Consider the following 21076-nt stretch of genomic DNA (forward strand, 5'->3'; position numbering starts at 1 on the left):
AGATGTGGGAATGGACAGAAAGCCAGGAGACTGCTTTCTGAGCAGTAAAGAATGCCATTGCAGATACAGCAACCCTAAAGTATTTCGATCCAGATCGAGAAGTGGTGGTACAATGTGATGCTTCGGAAAAAGGCCCTGGAGCCACATTAATGCAGAACAAACAGCCAATTACATTTGCAAGCAGAGCCCTTACAACAACAGAGCAGGGATATGCGCAGATTGAGAAGGAACTACTGGCTGTGGTATTTGGGATGGAGAAGTTTCACCAGTACACCTATGGTCGACGGGTAACAGTGGAGTCGGATCACAAACCATTGGAAACCATTACTAAATGCCCCAAAGAGACTACAGCTCATGCTGTTGCGACTTCAGAAATATGATGTTGACATCGGGTACTGTCCAGGAAGAGACTTACTGATTGCAGATACGCTAAGCAGAGCTTACCTTCCTAGCACAAAGGATGAGGAGGAAGACATTGAAACCATCAACATGTGTAACTACCTTGCAGTGTCAAAAGAAAAGGTCAAGCAAATCCAGATTTTTACAGAGAAGGATAAAAGTCTCCAGAGTTTAAAAACTGTCATCTTGCAGGGCTGGCCAAAATACAAGCAGCATGCTCCGAGGGAAGTCTCACCATTCTTCCACATAAGAGATGAATTGGCAGTGCAGCAAGGAATCATCTTTAAAGGAGACAGGGCTATTATACCTGAAGTTCTCAGAAGAGACATATTGAAAACATTGCACTCTTCTCACTTAGGCATGGAAGGATGCCTACGTCGTGCACGAGAATCAGTTTATTGGCCAGGAATGAATGACCACATAAAAAATTACATAGCACAATGTGAAATATGTGCATCCTGCAATGATAAGCAACCAAAGGAGACATTGCAACCTCATGAAATTCCACATAGGCCTTGGTCAAAAATAGGAACAGACTTGTTCACATGGAATGACAAAGAATACCTGATTACAGTGGACTATTTCTCTAACTTCTGGGAGGTTGATTTGGTGCAGGACACAAGGGCGAGAACAGTGATTAAAAAACTCAAGGCCCATTTTGCCAGGTATGGCATCGTTTTCTCTGACAATGCGGCACAGTTTACGTCAGAAGAATTCAAAACTTTCAGTAAGAAGTGGGAATTTGAACACCAGACGTCTTCTCCGAGATATCCTCAGAGTAATGGGAAAGCAGAGTCAGCAGTAAAAACGGCCAAAAGACTCATGCAGAAAGCAAACCAGGCGGGTGCTGATGTATATCTGTCTATACTGGATCATAGAAACACACCCACCCAAGGCCTAGACAGCAGTCTGGTACAGAGGCTCATGAGTAGGTGTACAAAGACACTCATACCAACTGCGTGTCATCTGTTAGAACCAAAGCTGCTGGGAAACATCGAAGCTAAATTACAGAAGAATCAAGCGAGGCAAGCTTTCTATTACAATAAATCTGCAAAGGATCTGCCTGAGCTCCAGAGAAATGACAACATTCGGCTGCAGCCAAGCAGCACATTTGACACACACTGGCAAAAGGCGAAGGTTGTCCAGAAACTGGGACCTCGGTCCTACGAAATTCTAACAGACGACGGAAGAAGACTAAGGAGAAATCGGAGATATTTGAGGAAAACGCGAGAAAGAGATGATTCATGGCCTTTTGAACAGTATCCAGACACCCAAGACAACGAGGCAGAAAGTACAAGTCAGGCACCAACAGTGACAGCTGATCATCAGGGTGAGGACTCTGGCCAGAGACAGACAATATCAGAAGAACTACCAGATATACCAGATGTAGAAAGGGACACATCTTATATTACCAGAGCTGGCAGAATTAGCAAAAAGCCGGCGCACCTCAAAGATTATATCTAACTGGACGTACTAGGTTAATTTCTAACTTTGTCATAGTATACTTTAGTTTAGTATCTTTTATTGTTCCTCCTGTTAAAAGAGAAAGGATGTAGCAATATGTTATATGTTCATGTGGCCTCTAGGGGTCTCACTACTTTTATGTGTGTTCTATATTCTTTGTTTGGAACTTGTTGGATGTTGTTGTACACTGGATTCATGTAATGGAGGTTGAGACATGATGTGAATAAAGAGCCTGGAGATACTCAAAGAGTGTGATTCATGACATGATTCATCAAACAGAACAAGGTTAACAAAATCCTCAGAGAAAAAGACTTTGAAAAAGTCTATTTCGGTGAGGCCGGTGGTGTCAAACTTGATTCCTGTTTCTGCCACAAAATCAGGAATCAGTGGCTCATAATTTTCGGGGGGCGAGGTCCATACGGGGTCCAAAGAGGGGCGCGCTGGTTCATCTTCAGGAGTGGGTCCTGCTTCATCTTCATCTTCATGAATGGTGGGCGCTGCTTCTGTCCTGCGAAATCTATGTGGCGGTTCCGCAGGACCTGAGGATGAAGATGAAGAGGATGAAGAATCTGAAGAGTAAAGGAATGTGGGATACTCTCCCTCTCTATTAGTGTCGCAGGCAATGAAAGAATATGCCTCCTCCAATGAATAACGCTGTTGTACACACGTGACGGGCGGAAAACATTTTTTGTTGAATATGGTGCTTGGGTTTACTTTATTTATAACTGTATGTGTGTGTGTAGGTGGATAGTGATTGGTGCAAACTTGCCTGAAAAAGAAAAAGCTGAAAGAAAAAGAGCAAATACAGGAGAAAAAAATGCCTGTGAAAAGAAGTCTAAAACAGCAGGCTGTTGTGGATTCTGTTTGTGGGCTCCCTCTGGTGGTTACTGCTGGTACTGGGTGACTTTGGTGGGTTGCGGCCTTTGGTTTCCACCTGTCCATCAGAGGCTGGGTGTTTCCTATTTTACCTGGCCTTTCTGTCATTCCCTTGCCGGCTATCAATGTATTCAGATGTGCTCTGTTTGGTTCCTGCCTACCTGCTCCCAGATCTTTCAGGATAAGCTAAGTGCTGATTTTCAGTTGTTTGGTTTTTTGTCCAGCTTGCTTATTATGTCTCTATGCTAGCTGGTTGCTCTAGTGGACTGAGGTTCTCCCCATGTGCCATGAGTTGGCACATGGGTTCTTGTAATCTCAGGATGGTTTTTTGATTAGGGTTTTTTGCTGACCGCTCAGTCCCCTTTTGTATCGTTCTGCTTTCTAGTTTACAGCGGGCCTCAATTTGCTAAATCTATATATATCATCTCTATGTGTGTGCCTTCCTCTCATTTCACCGTCAATACATGTGAGGGGGCAACTATATCTTTTGGGGTTCATTCCTCTGGAGGCAAGTGAGGTCTTTATTTTCTCTGCAGTACTAGTTAGCTCTTAGGCTGGTGCGTGGCGTCTAGAACCAACGTAGGCACGCTCCCTGGCTATCTCTAGTTGCGTTTGTCAGGCGTAGGGCAGCGGTCAGCCCAGGTTCCATCACCCTAGAGCTCGTCCGTTATTTATTTGTACTTTGTTTGTCCTGTGCTATCCCTAGCCATTGGGGATTCATGACAGCAGGCCCTAGCTCTGATAAGTGAACCACGTCACTTATCAAAGTTGGCGGCTGCTGGGTGTGCGAACGGGGATGTAAAAAAAAAAGAAAACGGAAGACACGGGTTAGACGCGGCTGCTGGGTGCACACACGGGCATGTGAAAAAAGAAGAAAATGGAAGGCACGGGTTAGATGCGGCTGCAGGGTGCGCGCACAGGAATGTGGGAAAAAAACTAGTGTGAGGATTCCTGCAGAGGAGTCAGACAGGTCAGGGACAGGTGAGAGACAGGTCACAGAGCGGTCATACCGCTGCTGTGACCTGTCATTGGTGGGATCGATGATCACATCGATCCCACCAATTAGAGGTGGCCCTGCTAGTTACAGGCCTATGATCGGAGCTCACAGTTCCGATCCTAGGCAGGTCACCGGCAGGTCATCGGCACGTCACCATCGGGGCACAGCACGGTGACACCGCTGCTGTTCCCTGTGATTGGCGTGATTGACGATCACATCGATCTTGCCAATCAGTAGTTGCAGGCTCTGGCATAGGATCGGTGTTACCTGGATTGGTGCTGTAATAGCTACGATCCAGGAAGTTATCAACAGGTGCGATCAATTTGATTGGCGCGATTGATGTAATATAGCACTCAATGAACAGCCAGCTTCTTTAGTAATGACCTTTTGGGGCTTACCCTCCTTGTGGAGTGTGTCATTGACTACCTACTGGACATCTGCCAAGTAAACAGTCTTCCCCCTGATTGCAGAGCCTACTGAAACAGACTAAGGGACCTTTTAAATGCTTAGGAAGCCTTTGCAGGTGTTTTTGTCAAATATTCTAATTCTAATTGACTAAGATAATTACTTTTGGCTTTTCATTAATCATCAACATTAACAGAAATAAACGCTTGAAATAGATCACTCTGTTTGTAATCACTCTATATAGTATATGAGTTTCCCTTTTTGTATATACTAATAGCAATAAATCAACTTTTTGATGATATTCTAATTTTGTGAGAATCACCTGTGTATGTATATATATACAGTGCCTTGCGAAAGTATTCGGCCCCCTGGAACTTTTCAACCTTTTCCCACATATCATGCTTCAAACATAAAGATACCAAATGTAAATTTTTGGTGAAGAATCAACAATAAGTGGAACACAATTGTGAAGTTGAACGAAATTTATTGCTTATTTTACATTTTTGTGGAAATTCAAAAACTGAAACGTGGAGCGTGCAATATTATTCGTCCCCTTTAACCTTTTGCTGCAATTACAGCTGCAAGTCGCTTGGGGTATGTCTCTATCGGTTTTGTACATCGAGAGGCTGAAATTCTTGCCCATTCTTCCTTGGCAAACAGCTCGAGTTCAGTGAGATTTGATGGAGATCGCTTGTGAACAGCAGTTTTCTGTTCTTTCCACAGATTCTCGATTGGATTGAGGTCTGGACTTTGACTTGGCCATTCTCACACCTGGATACGTTTATTTGTGAATCATTCCATTGTAGATTTTGCTTTATGCTTGGGATCATTGTCTTGTTGGAAGACAAATCTCCGTCCCAGTCTCAGGTCTTTTGCAGACTCCAACAGGTTTTCTTCATCAATGGTCCTGTATTTGGCTCCATCCATCTTCCCATTAATTTTAACCATCTTCCCTGTCCCTGCTGAAGAAATGCAGGCCCAAACCATGATGCTGCCACCACCATGTTTGACAGTGGGGATGGTGCATTCAGGGTTGCTTTAACGCCAAACATATCGTTTGGCATTGCTGCCAAAAAGTTCGATTTTGGTTTCATCTGACCAGAGCACCTTCTTCCACATGTTTGGTGTGTCTCCTAGGTGGCTTGTTACAAACTTTAAGCAACACTTTTTTATGGATATATTTGAGAAATGGCTTTCTTCTTGCCACTCTTCTATAAAGCCCAGATTAGTGCAGTGTACGACTGATTGTTGTCCTATGGACATACTATCCCACCTCAGCTATAGATTTCTGCAGTTCATCCAGAGTGATCATAGGCCTCTTGGCTGCATCTTTGATTAGTGTTCTTGTTTCAGATGAAAGTTTAGAGGGACAGCCTGGTCTTGGTAGATTTGCAGTGGTATGATACTCCTTTCATTTCAATATGATCCCTAGCACAGTACTCCTTGGAATGTTTAACATTTTGGAAATCATTTTGTATCCAAATCCAGCTTTAAACTTCTCCACAACAGTATCACGGACCTGCCTATTGTGTTCCTTGGTCTTCATGATGCTCTCTGTGCTTCTAACACAACCCTGAGACTATCACAGAGCAGGTGCATTTATACGGAGACTTGATTACACACAGGTGGATTATATTCATCATCATTAGACATTTAGGACAACATTGGATCATTCAGAGATCCACAATGAACTTCTGGAGTGAGATTGCTGCACTGAAGGTAAAGGGGCCGAAAAATATATTGCACGCCCCACTTTTCAGTTTTTGAATTTCCCAAAAATTTAAAATAAGCAATACATTTTGTTCAACTTCACAACTGTGTTCCACTTGTTGATTCTTCACCAAAAATTTACATGTGTTATCTTTATGTTTGAAGCATGATATGTGGGAAAATGTTGAAAAGTTCCAGGGGGCCGAATACTTTCGCAAAGCACTGTGTATATACAGTTGTGGCCAAAAGTATTGACACCCCTGCAATTCTGTCAGATAATACTCAGTTTCTTCCTGAAAATGATTGCAATCACAAATTCTTTGGTATTATTATCTTCATTTAATTTGTCTTAAATGAAAAAACACAAAGAGAATTGTCCTAAAGCCAAATTGGATATAATTCCACACCAAACATTAAAAAGGGGGTGGACAAAAGTATTGGCACTGTTTGAAAAATCATGTGATGCTTCTCAGAGACAGAATTGTGGAAAGGCACAGATCTGGCCAAGGTAACAGCAGAATTTCTGCAGTACTCAAGGTTCCTTAGAGCACAGTGGCCTCCATAATCTTTAAATGGAAGAAGTTTGGGACCACCAAAAGTTTTTTTAGACTTGGCCGTTCAGCAAACTGAGCAATCATGGGAGAAGAGCCTTGGTGAGAAAGGTAAAGACGAACCCCAAGATCATTGTGGCTGAGTTCCAGAGATGCAGTAGGGAGATGAGAAAATGTTCCACAAAGTCAACTATCACTCCAGCCCTCCACCAGTCACGCCTTTATGGCAGAGTGGCCCAACAGAAACCTCTCCTCAGTGCAAGACATATGAAAGCCCGCATAGAGTTTGCTAAAAAAAACACATGAAGGACACCAAGACTATGAGAAATAAGATTCTCTGGTCTGATGAGATGAAGATAGACCTTTTTGGTGATAATTTTAAGTGGTTTGTGTGGAGAAATCCAGGCACTGCTCATCACCTGTACAATACAATCCCAACAGTGAAACATAGTGGTGGCAGCATCATGTTATGGGGGTGTTTTTCAGCTGCAGGGACAGGACAACTAGTTGTCATTGAAGGAAACATGAATGCGGCCATGTACAGAGATATCCTGGATGAAAATCTCTTCCAGAGTGCTCTGGACCTCAGAGTTGGCCAAAGGTTCACCCTCCAACAAGACAATGATCCTAAGCACACAGCTAAAATAACAAAGGAGTGGCTTCAGAAAAACTCTGTGACCATTTTTGACTGGCCCAGCCAAAGTCTTGGCCTAAACCCATTTGTGCATCTCTGGAGAGACCTGAATATGGCTGTCCAACAACATACACCATCCAACCTGATGGAACTGGAGAGGATCTGCAAGGTAGAATGGCAGAGGATCCCCAAATCCAGGTGTGAAAAACTTGTTCCATCATTCCCAAGAAGACTCATGGCTGAGCAAAGGGTCTGAATACTTATGAGCATGTGATATTTCAGTTTTTTCTATTTTAATAAATGTGCAAATATTACTATATTCCTGTTTTTTTTTAAGTCAAGATGGTGTGCAGAGTGTACATTAATGAGAAAAAAAAGTACTTTTCTCAAACTTTTTTGAATTTACCAAATGGCTGCAATGAAACAAAGATTTAAAAATTTTAATGGGTCACAATACTTTCTGTACCCACTGTGTGTGTGTGTATATATATATATACATATATATATATATATATATATATATATATATATATGTATGTATATATATATATATATATATATATATATATATATATATATATATATATATTGCAGATAAACAAAAACTCCATTTATTTCTTTTTTTTTCATATAAATTGAAGACTACGTGCTGTGCATTACTGATGAAATGTTTAAGTTGTTGTCTACGACAGTGTTCTGTTATTGCATGCAGCGGAGTGAGAGCATCCTGTGCAGGGCTTCACACTCTTTTTTATTGAAATTTGTGCCATGAATTAACTGTACTGTGAACAAAATTCTCACTTGGATGTTTGTCTGGCAGGAGAGTACACGGTTATGACAACACATTTTCACCTGAAGCGAAAAATTGGATATTTTGTGATTCAGACCTATCTCCCCTGCATCATGACAGTCATTTTGTCTCAGGTGTCATTCTGGCTGAACAGGGAATCTGTGCCTGCAAGAACAGTCTTTGGTGAGTAAAATCAGCAGTGCTCATATTTATGGCATTTTTAATAAAGTGGTTTCTTTTTTCAATAACACATTGACATACTGTATTATACATACAGGTGGCTTGGACTGATTACAGCTGTAATAATCATAGTTACGATTATAATTTCCAATCATAAAGGAAAAAAATATTTTATTTTCTATATGCATGATTGTTTTGGGATATATCTTTTTTTTCCTCTATGAATATGATAATAACTATATTTATTAAAATAACAGTATTGAAATAATATGCAGGTTTTTCCATATAAACATTTTTAGGCAAAACCTCCGTATTATTTCAATACTGTTATTTTTACAAATATAGTTATTATCAAATTGTGTAAGAAATGCATTAGGTGTTACTGTAATTAAGTCGTTCAGTGACTTTATAATTATAATTCAGTGCATGAACGTATCTACTTTGCTACATTTAAAAAAGAAGCTCAATACATATTGCATTCCCTGTTAATGTATCTGGCTTGTGTTATAGACATGATGAAAAGTCTGTATGAAAAGGGTTTTCTCAAGTTTTTAAATGGGTAACATTGCAAAATGCTTGCAAAGGCGGCAACTTTGCAAAATATTTCTTATTAAAAATTATTTCCATAGTCATTACCAGGGGGATTTTTTAAATTAGTTCCCCTTTACATGTCCGTGTTTCTGGTATGTGTGGTGTTTGTTTTCACACATACTGGAGGCACGTACACATGCACACCCATTCTAATCTCTAGGGCTGCCACATGTCTGTATTTTCATATGGACTGTGTGGCTGTGTGACTCACATGTCCATTTTTTTATGGCAGCACTTAATTTCTGTAATCTGTAATTTCTATTCAGCATTCTACTCCTGTACGTGTCACATGGATGGCACACGGATTTCGCACAAATGGTATACATATATACACACACACGGCCATACTTTTTTAAGTGGATGTGTGACATGGGCATTGTAGTATACAAGTTTTCCAGTCTGCAGAGTGGCTGGTTACTTAGTTAAGGAGCACTTTAGAGTCTGCTCGGGCTGCTCTGAAGTATGCCTGATTGTTGAATATGACTAGCCTTAGTCCTTCTGTGCTTCTCCCAATCAAAGCTGCCTTTGCTAGTAGCCTGGGAGGCCACTCGGTTCCGACCAGCGGCACGATCATGTCACTGGTTCGAATTGTCAACCATTAGGAGTACACCACCCATCAACAAGGATGATTGAAGGAAAGAAGAGATGTGCTCCTGAAAAAATAACATGACCAATTCACCTTAATAAATGACTAGAATCCTCCATGAAACTGTGCCAACCTCTTGAGGAGCATTAGAAAAGGGCAACTAAGGTGTAAAAAACATGTTGCTAAGTATCACTTCTCGGCCTTTTGGCTGAGATCACGTGTAGTATCTTTCGAAAAGGGGGCTTTTGGGGGAGACACCATTAGATTAAGATATTACACTGGGTACAGTGTGCTGGTTAGAGCCGTGGGTGGCTTTTACACTCATTCAGTGAAACCCTGGCCCTCCATGATTGATGCTATAAGGCCGGGAGCGTTTGAAAGTCGAGGTGCGTAGTGACCCAGGAGTGGTAGCCCTGGGGTGCCTTAACTCAATGGGCCTGGAAACCAACTTGAGTTTTGGCACTTTGCACATGCACTTCACATTTTCACTTTATTAATCGCACACCCTTTTCAGGGCTTTTTGACTAGGATGGGGAATTTTTAAATTCACAGTTGAAGGTCCAGTATTACATTGGATTATCTTCACTATTTATATTGATGGTTTTCACTGTGCCACCCTTTGCACTTGTGTCATTGTGACTACAATTGTCAGGATGTGGTTCTCTCATGGGTTTCCTTCTGATAGGTTTAGGGGGAAGTGTGTGGCCATCAGGTTCTGCTTCCCCCAACCTCTAGCTCTTCTCTTTTGGGAGGGGAGCTGACCTAGATGGCTCTTAGTTCTTGCATGGGTGAGAGTCCAGGCAAATGCTAGGAGGAAGATTGAGTCTCCATTACCTTTGGCTTTGGGAGGCTTCTAATTCCTGATCCTCGCTGCTGCCTTTTGGCTCATAAGGACAGGATTTGATTTCTCCTGTTTGAGAGAGCTACAAGAAAATGTATCTTAGTGCACTTTGTTTGTGGCTCTTGTCACTTTTTTAAGAACACTCGGGTAGAGAGAAAACACTTGAAATTTGCCCAAAAATGATATCTACCTGCACAATTTTGAACATTAACAGGTATTTAAAATATCCAGGGTGTAACTAGAGGGAGAGGTTCTGTCATGATGCGTGCGCTGAAGGTTGGGTGCCAAGAAACACCCATAAGCCACTATGTCCTGATCACACTTAAAATTCTCACTTTGAAATAAAGTTTTCCAAACCAGCTCATTACCACAGTATCGACTTCCAATGTGTATGAGGGCCTTCCATGACCGAAGATATTGGGAGAGAATTACCTAATTACCTAAGTAATTGGGTTCACTTAGGTATTTCTGTACAAAAAACAATAGTTTGGATAAAATCTTTTGACATCAAAAAATGATTTGGCAATAAACATTCACATCACAATAAAATGATGTACTGCTCTAAAATACACCGACTCTTCTGCAGAACTTTTTATGTTGTATATAATCTGGATTAATATGACATTCGGGATTCTCAGTCTCATCTCATCTCAGTCATCTCATAGATATTTTACTTCAAAAGCCTTTAAAAGACAAACTGTATATAGTGTAGTTTTAGAAATCACTTTATAACAGAACTAAACTATGTGTGGCTTTATACATCAAAGATATATCCTATCCAATTTCCAAAATAAAATGTAGTATGCCGCTGTTTTTATATTCCAAATAATTTAATTTCTGGCTGTTTGCTGCCCACCTTCTCTACGGTCTATTTTGTAAACATTTTTTTCTATACAGGAGGAAATTACAATGACTAGAAAAAGGTTTCTTACAGTGACCGTATTACTGTGTGCTGTGTAAGTACAGTATCATCAGAGGACAGCGCAGAGATCTGTCAAAAAGCTATACCTACAAAAGCTCAGATGACCGGGGGCTCACACAAAATTTAATAAAAAATATTTTTATTGCCAACAAAAGAAGGGATTTTTTCACTTTAGCAGCAGTTAGATTGTGGATTTTATTGCAGGGGATATAGAAATAGTAAAAAAAGAATGCAGGACTTTACGTGAAAAGGTATCATGAAATAAGGCTCATAGTTAGTGTTGAGCGATACCGTCCGATACTTGAAAGTATCGGTATCGGAAAGTATCGGCCGATACCGGCAAAGTATCGGATCCAATCCGATACCGATACCCGATACCAATACAAGTCAATGGGACTCAAGTATCGGACGGTATTCCTGATGGTTCCCAGGGTCTGAAGGAGAGGAAACTCTCCTTCAGGCCCTGGGAACCATATAAATGTGTAAAAGAAAGAATTAAAATAAAAAATATCGCTATACTTTACCTCTCCGACGCAGCCGGGACCTCAGCGCAGGAACCGGCAGCGTTGTTTGTTTAAAATTCCCGCTTTTACATGGTTACGCGAACTCCCGGCTTGTGATTGGTCAGGGCGCCCATGTTGCCGGGCCGCGGACCAATCACAGCAAGCCGTGACGAAAATACGTCACGGCTTGCTGTGATTGGTCCGCGTCCCGGCAACATGGCCGCCATTAACCAATCACAAGCCGTGACGTCACGGGAGGCTGGACTTGCGCGCTTTTGAAAAAGCGCGCGTGTCCAGCCTCCAGTGACGTCCCGGCTTATGATTGGTCACGGCGCCATGTTGCCGGGACGCGGACCAATCACAGCAAGCCGTGACGAAAATACGTCACGGCTTGCTGTGATTGGTCCGCGGCCCGGCAACATGGCCGCCATTAACCAATCACAAGCCGTGACGTCACGGGAGGCAGGACAAGCGCGCATTTTAAAATTGCGCGCGTGTCCAGCCTCCCGGCTTGTGATTGGTTGCGCCGCGATCAACCAATCATAAGCCGGGACGTCACTGGAGGCTGGACACGCGCGCTTTTTCAAAAGCGCGCAAGTCCAGCCTCCCGTGACGTCACGGCTTGTGATTGGTTAATGGCGGCCATGTTGCCGGGACGCGGACCAATCACAGCAAGCCGTGACGTATTTTCGTCACGGCTTGCTGTGATTGGTCCGCGGCCCGGCAACATGGGCGCCCTGACCAATCACAAGCCGGGAGTTCGCGTAACCATGTAAAAGCGGGAATTTTAAACAAACAACGCTGCCGGTTCCTGCGCTGAGGTCCCGGCTGCGTCGGACAGGTGAGTATAGCGATATTTTTTATTTTAATTCTCTCTTTTACACATTTTAACAATGTTAAAATGTGTAAAAGAGAGAATTAAAATAAAATGTTGTTCCGATACCCGATACCACAAGAGTATCGGAATCCCGGTATCGGAATTCCGATACAGCAAGTATCGGCCGATACCCGATACTTGCAGCATCGGAATGCTCAACACTACTCATAGTAGATTACAGTGAATAATCCAAGGTAGTACATTGACAAGTAGTAAATAGATTGTAGAAAATTCATTTTTTAATATGTGGTGTAATATGTGGTGGGATAGTCTGAGTTGATTGATAGAGTTCTACTTTAAGAATCTATAAAGTCGAACAGAGAGTTAATGCATGCCCTACATAAACAGCTTATTGATCTTGACTAGTGATGAGCGAGTATACTCATTGCTCGGGTTTTTCCGAGCACGCTTGGATGGTCTCCGAGAATTTGTGAGTGCTCGGAGATTTCGTTTTTCTCGCCGCAGCTGCATGATTTGCGGCTCTTAGACAGCTTGAATAAATGTGGGGATTCCTAGCAACCAGGCAACCCCCACATGTACTTAGGCTGGCTAGCAGCCATAAATCATGCAGCTGCATCAACAAAAACTAAATCTCCGAGCACTCACAAATACTCGGAGACCACCCAAGCGTGCTCGGGAAAACCCGAGCAACGAGTATACTCGCTCATCACTAATCTTGACAAGTGTAATCTGTGCAATGTATAATTTCTCTTGTAGTGACACTACACTTGTAAGTTCCACAACAGAGTATATTTAAGCATTAGGAATTACAGCAGCAGTTTATCCCAGAGGGCTGGAAGGGATAAAACTGGTCTCTTACATGTCCACCTCACAGCTCTTCTCCATGCCTGTCATGGTTTTTGATCCTATCTTCAGTGTCATGTTTGACCTTTGGCATTGACTAGGCCCTATGTTATAATGACAGACATACCAGGGGATCGCAAATTATATTGTCACTTAACCCCTTCATGACATCCGGCGTACATGTACAGATCTGCAAGAGGTTCGTTCCCGAAATCTCAGTGCATGAATAGCATGAAGATTGTGCGAGCTCACTCCAAGTGTCTACAGGATCAAAAGTGGGCATCAAAGCTTTATTACCGTTGACACCCTGTGGCAAAGCCCACTGTCGGTACTAATGCCGATTGCAGGCATTTAACCCCTCTAATGCTGCTGCCAATAGTGATCTTTTTTTGCTCTTTGTTTGTTCTTTATTTGTAATTTTTGTATATTTTTTTTTTTAAATTAAATGTTTGTATTTACTTTTTACTTTGGGACATCAATTTTGCCTTCTCTGATCATTGTTCTAACACCCTGCAATGCTTTTGCATTATAGGACATTAGATAAGTGCATGGCACCAAGGCAGGAGGAGTGTCAAATGCTGCTCCAAGCAGTAGCTTTCAAGCCACCGTATCTGGGTGACCCTGCGGCCATCTTTTGGCCCGGAGTCAACATTGAGATGGTCTCAGAGCAGAAGTTGACAAGCCTCCAGTCTTGGTGCGATGCACTTATGCGCTACAATACAAACGTATTGGAGGGTATTAGAACAGCCAATAGAGCAGGGAAAGTTGATTTCAAATCGTGGGAAAATGTAAAGTAAAAAAATAAAGTTTTTAAATATTGTTAAAATATTTTAAAAAATCACAAAAAAAGAATAAAAATAAGAAAAAATATGAGTACACAAAGACAAAAAATATACGTCCACAAAGACCTGACATATAAAACTTTCCCAATAGTTAAATCCTTCAGTGAACACAAAAAAATTGGCAAAAAAGGATGCTTTTTCATCATACCGCTGAACAAAAAGTGGAATAAAGCGCTATAAAAAAGTTGAATGTAAAAAACATTAGTATCACAAAAAAAAAACAAGCCACCATTTAGCTCCATCGGAGGAAAATTAAAAAAGCTATAGCTCTCCAAATAGAGCAATGCAAAACCATTTATTTTTACTATAAAATATTTTTTATTGTTCAAAAGCACTAAAGCATTAAAAAAATGGCATAAATGTGGTATCGCTATAATCGTGATGACCTGAAGGATAAAGTTGCTGTTAGGGCTAGCGGAACGCACCAAATAATTATATGGATGGTATAAAGTGCGTTCGCAGCCCGGGGTCCACCGTGCAGAGATGGAACCTGCTGCTGAGTAATGACAGACTATATGGCCTTATAATGTGAATACACACATGGAATAGCTTCACCCGGTATGAAGGAAGCAAACCCTGTTGCATTACAGGGCCGTGGTATCGCACAAAGAGCGCAAGCAAGGAGTCACAGAACTCTGTCCCAAGACTCAGGGAAAGAGTTCCTTTAGACCTCTTGCACTCGACACCGCTACTGGGGTGTCAGAGATTAATAGAACTAATAATTTTCTTTACAAGAGTGCGTGCAGTGCCGCTCTGGTGGACGCCACTAACCAACCAGACTTGGGCCAGGAAAGCGTTCTATTAGCGCACGGCGCCGCACTGGCGGTCACTGCTATCAGATGCTGTATCGTGTGCTAGCTGTGTGGGATAGCACTGTCAGGCACTAGGTAGCTTCCACCATTCGGGAACAGTCAACAACACTAGGGATGGGAATGATTCGGAGCTTTCATCCATCAACAGACATACATCCACACACACTATAATAAGTTTACACTAGCGCATGGCCATGCGACCATGCGAACCTTTTATAGTGGAAGCTCTCCAGGACCTTCCTAGTGGTCCAATAGGAGCTGCTACAGGACCTGAGCATGTGACCCCAGACCTCCAATGAGAGGTCGTCCCTTGGGCGGCTGAGAAAAAAAGCAGGACTTAGTCCCAGGCATGCCCACTCGCCGCTGATCAGTACTGATTACAATGGCTGAGCCTGGAAGGACAGCAGTAACCAGCTGCACAGTATCAGCTTGAGCCAGACGCTGGGACCGATGTCTCTGCTGAGCAGGCTCCACTGCGGCTGGAGGACAATGGGAGACCGCAGCGGAGATGGTTTGAGATTCCCCCTGTGCAGCGGCAGGAACTCGACAGCTAATAGTTGGTTTATCAGTTTTACCACACGTGAGCGACATAAAAAAAATTGTTTTCTGAATTGCTGGTTTTTGCTCATTCGGTCTCCCAAAAATCGGAATTGAAAATGATTAAAAAATGTGACCAAAAATGGTACCAATAAAAATGTCAACTCATTTTGCAAAAAATAAGCCCTGACCTGGATCTGTCAGAAGAAATATAGAAAAAGTATCACTGTTAAAGCATGGCAATTAGTGATGAGCGAGTTTACTCGTTGCTCGGGTTTTCCCGAGCATGCTCAGGTGATCTCCGAGTATTTGTTATTGCTCGGAGATATAATTTTCATCGCCTCAGTTGCATGATTTACGGCTTCCAGATACACTGACTACATGTGAGGAATGCCTGTTTGTTTGGGAATTCCCACATGTATTCAGCCTGTCTAGCAGTCGCAAATCATGCTGCTGAGGTGATAAAAACTATATCTCCGAGCAATAACAAATACTCGGAGATCACCTGAGCGTGCTCAGGAAAACCCGAGCAACGAGTATACTCGCTTATCACTAATGGCAATGCAAAAATTTTGTTTTGTTGCTTTGCAAAAAATAAGCATCTTTTAGTGTGTGACAGCCAAACATTAAAATAAATATGAATCTGGTATCGCTGTAATTGCACCGACCCACACAATAAAGTCTTCTAATCACTTGTACTGCATGAGCAATGGCGTAAAAAAAAATAAAACCAATTCTTTACCTGATGTTTATTTGTTTATACTGCCTAACAAAGGCTTGGCTCACATTTATCCTGCATTCTATGCTAAGCCATTTCTTCTGGGTTTCCGTGTAAATCTCTAAAATACTTGATTCAGATGAAAGATTCCCTAAAATGAGGCAGATGGAGACACTGTGGAATCCTGTCTAGCCTATGATCCGGTGGTGTCCATCTTTTTAAGCTTACATAAAAGCACAGTCAATCAGTTTTGTGCACCTCTGAAAAGGACACCAGTGATGAGCGTGTGTACTCATTGCTCGGGTTTTCCTGAGCACGCTCGGGTGGTCTCCAAGTTTTTATGACTGCTCGGAGATTTAGTTTTCATCACCTCAGCAGCATGATTTACCGCTATTAGCCAGCTTGATTACATGTGGGGATTAGCTAGCAACCAGGCAACCCCCACATGTACTCAGGCTGGCTAATAGCTGTAAATCATTCAGCTGCTGTGATGAAAACTAAATCTCCAAACACTAACAAATACTTGGAGGTCACCCAAGCGTGCTCGGGAAAACCCGAGCAACGAGTACACTCACTCTTCACAAAAGGACAACACTTAACAGAAGCCAGATGGAGTGCAAAGTAACTCTGCTGCCTCATTATAGTGCATGGACCCCACAGGGGTTTCATCTGAATCACATAATTCAGAGATTTAGATGGAAACCCCAATATAAGTGTTCAGCGTAGAGCACAGCATATTTGTGATCAAAAGTTGTATTTAAAATGTTCCCAATAAATGCTTCAACTCAATCCACAAAAAAAAAAAACAAGTCCTCAGTCAGGTCCTTGACCCGTTAATGGAAATATAATGGGTTTCCACATTACTGGTGGAACAAAGGCTCCGGAAAAGCGCTATTGCTTCTTTCCTTTCAATACAAATTCATCAATTTCTCCACTCCCAAATGCCCATGAGACCCACAGTGGGCCTAATCCACAGTTAGCATACATATTTGGCATTTTCTAGCAATGTACGGGCACTAAAATGAATGGGCACTGCAAAGTACAGGAATTGCAATGTATGGGCACTACAATGGCAGATTTTCAATTTTTACTCAGCAACATTCACTGCTGCATATTTCTGACAAACACCCATGGAGTCAAAATCATCAGTGCACCTGTAGATAAATTCCCAGAAAGGTGTAATTTCTAAAATGATCACTTGAGTAGGGATTCTGTTCTTCTGGCACTTATGGGCTTTAAATATTGAGTACACAAACTATTCTACAGTACAATAATTTGTTCTCCAAGAGTCAAACAATTCTTCTTCCATCCCGAGTCATGCCGTGTGACTAAGCAGACACATATGGGGTATTGTCATGTTCACCAGTAATTGAGTGATACATTTTGGTGCCATTTTTACCCATTTTGTCATATGACAATGTGCCAAACATTAGTTTTCCACCAAATATTGGGTATCAGCTTACTCAGGAGAAATTGCACAACACATTGTATAGTCCATTTTCTTCTGATACTCTTGTGAAAACGAAAAATTTGGGACAAAAAGAACATGATTGCAAGAAAAAGGATTTTTTTAATCTTTCCAGCTCAATGTTATAAAATCATAAAATCAGGGTTTCATTGTACTCAAAAGAAATTGCACAACAAACTGTATGGTCCATTTTCTCCTGTTACCCTTGTGAAAATAAAAAGTTTGAGGACGAAGCAATATTTTTAATGGGAAAATGTATTTTTTCCTTTTCACGGCTTAAATTATAAAATTTCGTGAAGCTCTTCTGGGTTCAAGTTGCTCACTGTACCTCTAGATAAATTCCTTGAGGGTTTAGCTTAAAAAATTACGTCACTTTTTTGGGGTTTTTACTGTTTAGGCACATCAGGAGTTCTGGAAAAGCGACATGGCGTCCACTATTTAGTCCAGCTTTAACAGTCAATTGATGCTCCTTCCCTTCCCAGCCCTGCCATGCATACAAACAAAATATTTCCACCAAATATGGGCTATTGGCATTCTCAGGGGAAATTGCACAACATATTGTACAGTATATTTTTTCCTGATGCACTTCTGAAAATGAAAAATTTGGGATAAAAGGAACATGATTGCAAGAAAAAGGAATTTTTTCATTTTCCCAGCTCAATGTTATAAAATTATTTGAGGCACCAATAGTATCAAGGTGCTCACCTCTCTTCTAGATAAATTCCTTGAGGGGGTGTAGTTTCAAAAAATGGTGTCAATTGTGGGGGTTTTCCACTGTCTAGGCACATCAGGGGCTTTGCAAACGCGAAATGCTGTTGTCTGCTGTTTATTCCAGCCAATTTTGCCCTCCAATAGTCACATTGATTGCGATCAATCCTTTCTGAGCCCTAAACAGTGTTTTTTTTTCCACATATTGGGTTTTGGTGTACTTAGAAATTGCAAAACAAATTGTTTGGTTAATTTTCTCCTGGTATCTTCTAAAAATTCAAAATTTGTGGGTAAATTAACATTTTTGTGGGACAAAATTTCATTTTTGCTTCCACATTGCTTGTATTCCAGTGAAACACTTAAATACTTATCAAACTTCTTGCATGTGGTTTTGAGCACTTTGAGGGGTACAGTCTTCATAATGGTTTCATTTGGGATATTTTCTGTCATATAGGTGACTTCAAATGTGGTATGATCTCTAAAAAAAAGGTTTTGTAAATTTAAACCTTTCTAACTTTCTAACAAAATGTTTTTTTTAAATCATACTGATTTACATACTTATGGGAAATGTTATTTATGAATTATTTTGCACAGCTATAGCACAATTTACTGATTTAAGGATATAAAAATTGAAAGTTTGAAAATGGCTGGTTGCACGGTAGAGTTAGTTGCTGGCTGGATCAGTTTATTTTTTTTTTATCTATATTTATTATTTTTTGGTGATAGGAGAGACATCACAACAGAATAATGCACATTTGATTATTAATACATAAACTGAAAGCAATTAGAATTTAAGGAAATCTGTGTAATTTTAATTCTCGAAGATTAGCTCATTCTTAAGATCAAACCTTCAAAGAAATTACATTCATAGAAGGTAAAATATAGTATGGAAATCCTTTGTTCCTACACACAAAAAGGCAAAGAACAGCCCCCAAATTCTGCAGCTACTACTACCAAATGTGTGGTTAGATTTAGATTTAAATTCTTAGTCTTATAGGCAGCAAAGACGACTACCGTGCCACTAGGTGGAAATCAGTGTGCTAAAGTATCACCTGGAACAAAACCCTACTTAGCTGTAAAAATTGTTGCACTGAACAACAGTTATGAGATATAGATCTGATATTTGTACAGAAGCTACAATTTTCAATAGAAGATGTATTATCCTCTCTGCGGATATTTGACAGATTTTCCATTTTGTAAGATAACTGGCTGGAGAAAGAAAATTTGATTTCAGTCCCTATAATGTTTTGCAACAAACTTGTTCTTTTTGCACGTAGAAGACTTTTAAAATTTTGAAATACTTTTCTATTACTTCTTTGAAGAATAAAGAGTTTTCCATTTTTTTAAAGTTTAAATTAAGGTGGTATTCCATATAGTAAAATACTTTTGACTTTTCCTAAATACTTTATATTTCAATTCCATTGTATTTTTGACTTTTCATAAATATTTGTATTTCAATTCCTCATCACCTATAATGCCTCAGTTTGCTGTGATGAGCCTTCATACATTCAATCAAGACAATTCTTTGAATATTAAAGAGGGAAAAAACAGTCTAGTTCTTACAATTTCATTTTTTGCAATCCAACTTTGATAAATACTGTTTTGTTTTGTTTTTCTTTTGCAAAGACTTTTCACTTCTCAATGATACATATGTATTGTGGCAGTTGATAGTACACAGCTATAACAGTAATATTAAAGGAGTTATCCACTGAGGGGCTAGGTAACTGCCTGTTCTACATAGTGCTGATCTCTACCAGCTCAGCTGGTAATTTCCCTGCTTCTTTTCACCTATCCTCAACAGAGCAGCTCTGCATCTTCTGGGCTGCTCTGTTAATGGAGCGACACTCCAGACATTGTGCTGATTGAAAATCGGTTCCTTGCAGTTGGACAGCTGGGAGCCAGCTGTGAATCCACATTACATCAGCAGAGACGTCCTGTCAATAGAGAGAAGATGCTCTTCTTTCAATGTGACATCCGCAGAAGTTAGAAGAGTTGCCAGCAGAAGTGATCCACGACTGGTTTGAGCTAGCAGAAAACATAGCTGGGCAGAGCAGGCAAGTAGTTAACAACTACCTGCCAGAAAGTTCTTAGACCCTTAAAGGGACACTGTCACCTGAATTTGGAGGGAACAATCTTTAGCCATAGGGGCGGGGTTTTCGGGTGTTTGATTCACCCTTTCCTTACCCGCTGGCTGCATGATGGCTGCAATATGGGATTGAAGTTCATTCTCTGTCCTCCGTAGTACATGCCTGCACAAGGCAATCTTGGAAGAAGCATCTTTGCGAAACGGCGCTCGTTGGGCGTCAGGAGAGCGTTGCTAGCTGTCTGCATGATCTTAAGGCACTTGCCTATAGTCCTCCCACAGTGCTATACAGGTAATTTTACTGTCCCTACATCTCTATCTATATTTCCTACTAGCAGCCTAGGTAGTAATAAATAGGAATTCCCTTATCAGCTTTGTAGTAGCTTTAATTACAAGCACCAGCTGGTCTGGATACAGGAATATCCTTTTTTGGTACATTTTCTTGGCTGCTAAAAAACAACCTGTTTGTAATATACTATGTAGGGTGAAAATATCTTACTCTAAGAATTTCTAAATCTAGTATATTATACTTGCTTTTTGCACTGGAGGGGAATATTTTTTCATGCAGTCTCTTTATGTAATATTATATAATATTATATCAAGTATTTAATAATTGTATTTGCTGGTTCCTCTCTCCCTTTACCATTTGGAGGTCCCATTCTTTGTCTTTTTTATATTTTTGTACCCCCCGTCTTATTTTTAAACAATTGTATTAATAAATAGCAATTTTAATTCAAATATATAGTTTATTCACTTCTTATCCTCTTTTCGGTATATT

The 21076-nt window shown here is 40.9% G+C and overlaps 1 protein-coding gene across 3 annotated transcripts in view; it reads left to right on the forward strand.

Moving 5' to 3' along the window:
* GABRA2 (gamma-aminobutyric acid type A receptor subunit alpha2) overlaps positions 1-21076 on the forward strand; it is a 291356-nt gene that overhangs the window by 226694 nt on the left and 43586 nt on the right. For all 3 annotated transcript variants that reach the window (XR_013220060.1, XR_013220061.1, XM_077279822.1), the window contains exon 8: positions 7857-8009. Coding sequence is in view for 1 of the 3 variants with exons in the window: in XM_077279822.1 (XP_077135937.1) it covers positions 7857-8009 (153 nt within the window). In the remaining 2 variants the exon portion in view is untranslated. The remainder of the gene's footprint in view (positions 1-7856; positions 8010-21076) is intronic.

This window comes from Ranitomeya variabilis, chromosome 1 (assembly GCF_051348905.1).
Source record: "Ranitomeya variabilis isolate aRanVar5 chromosome 1, aRanVar5.hap1, whole genome shotgun sequence".
Classification (NCBI taxonomy): Eukaryota; Metazoa; Chordata; class Amphibia; order Anura; family Dendrobatidae; genus Ranitomeya; species Ranitomeya variabilis.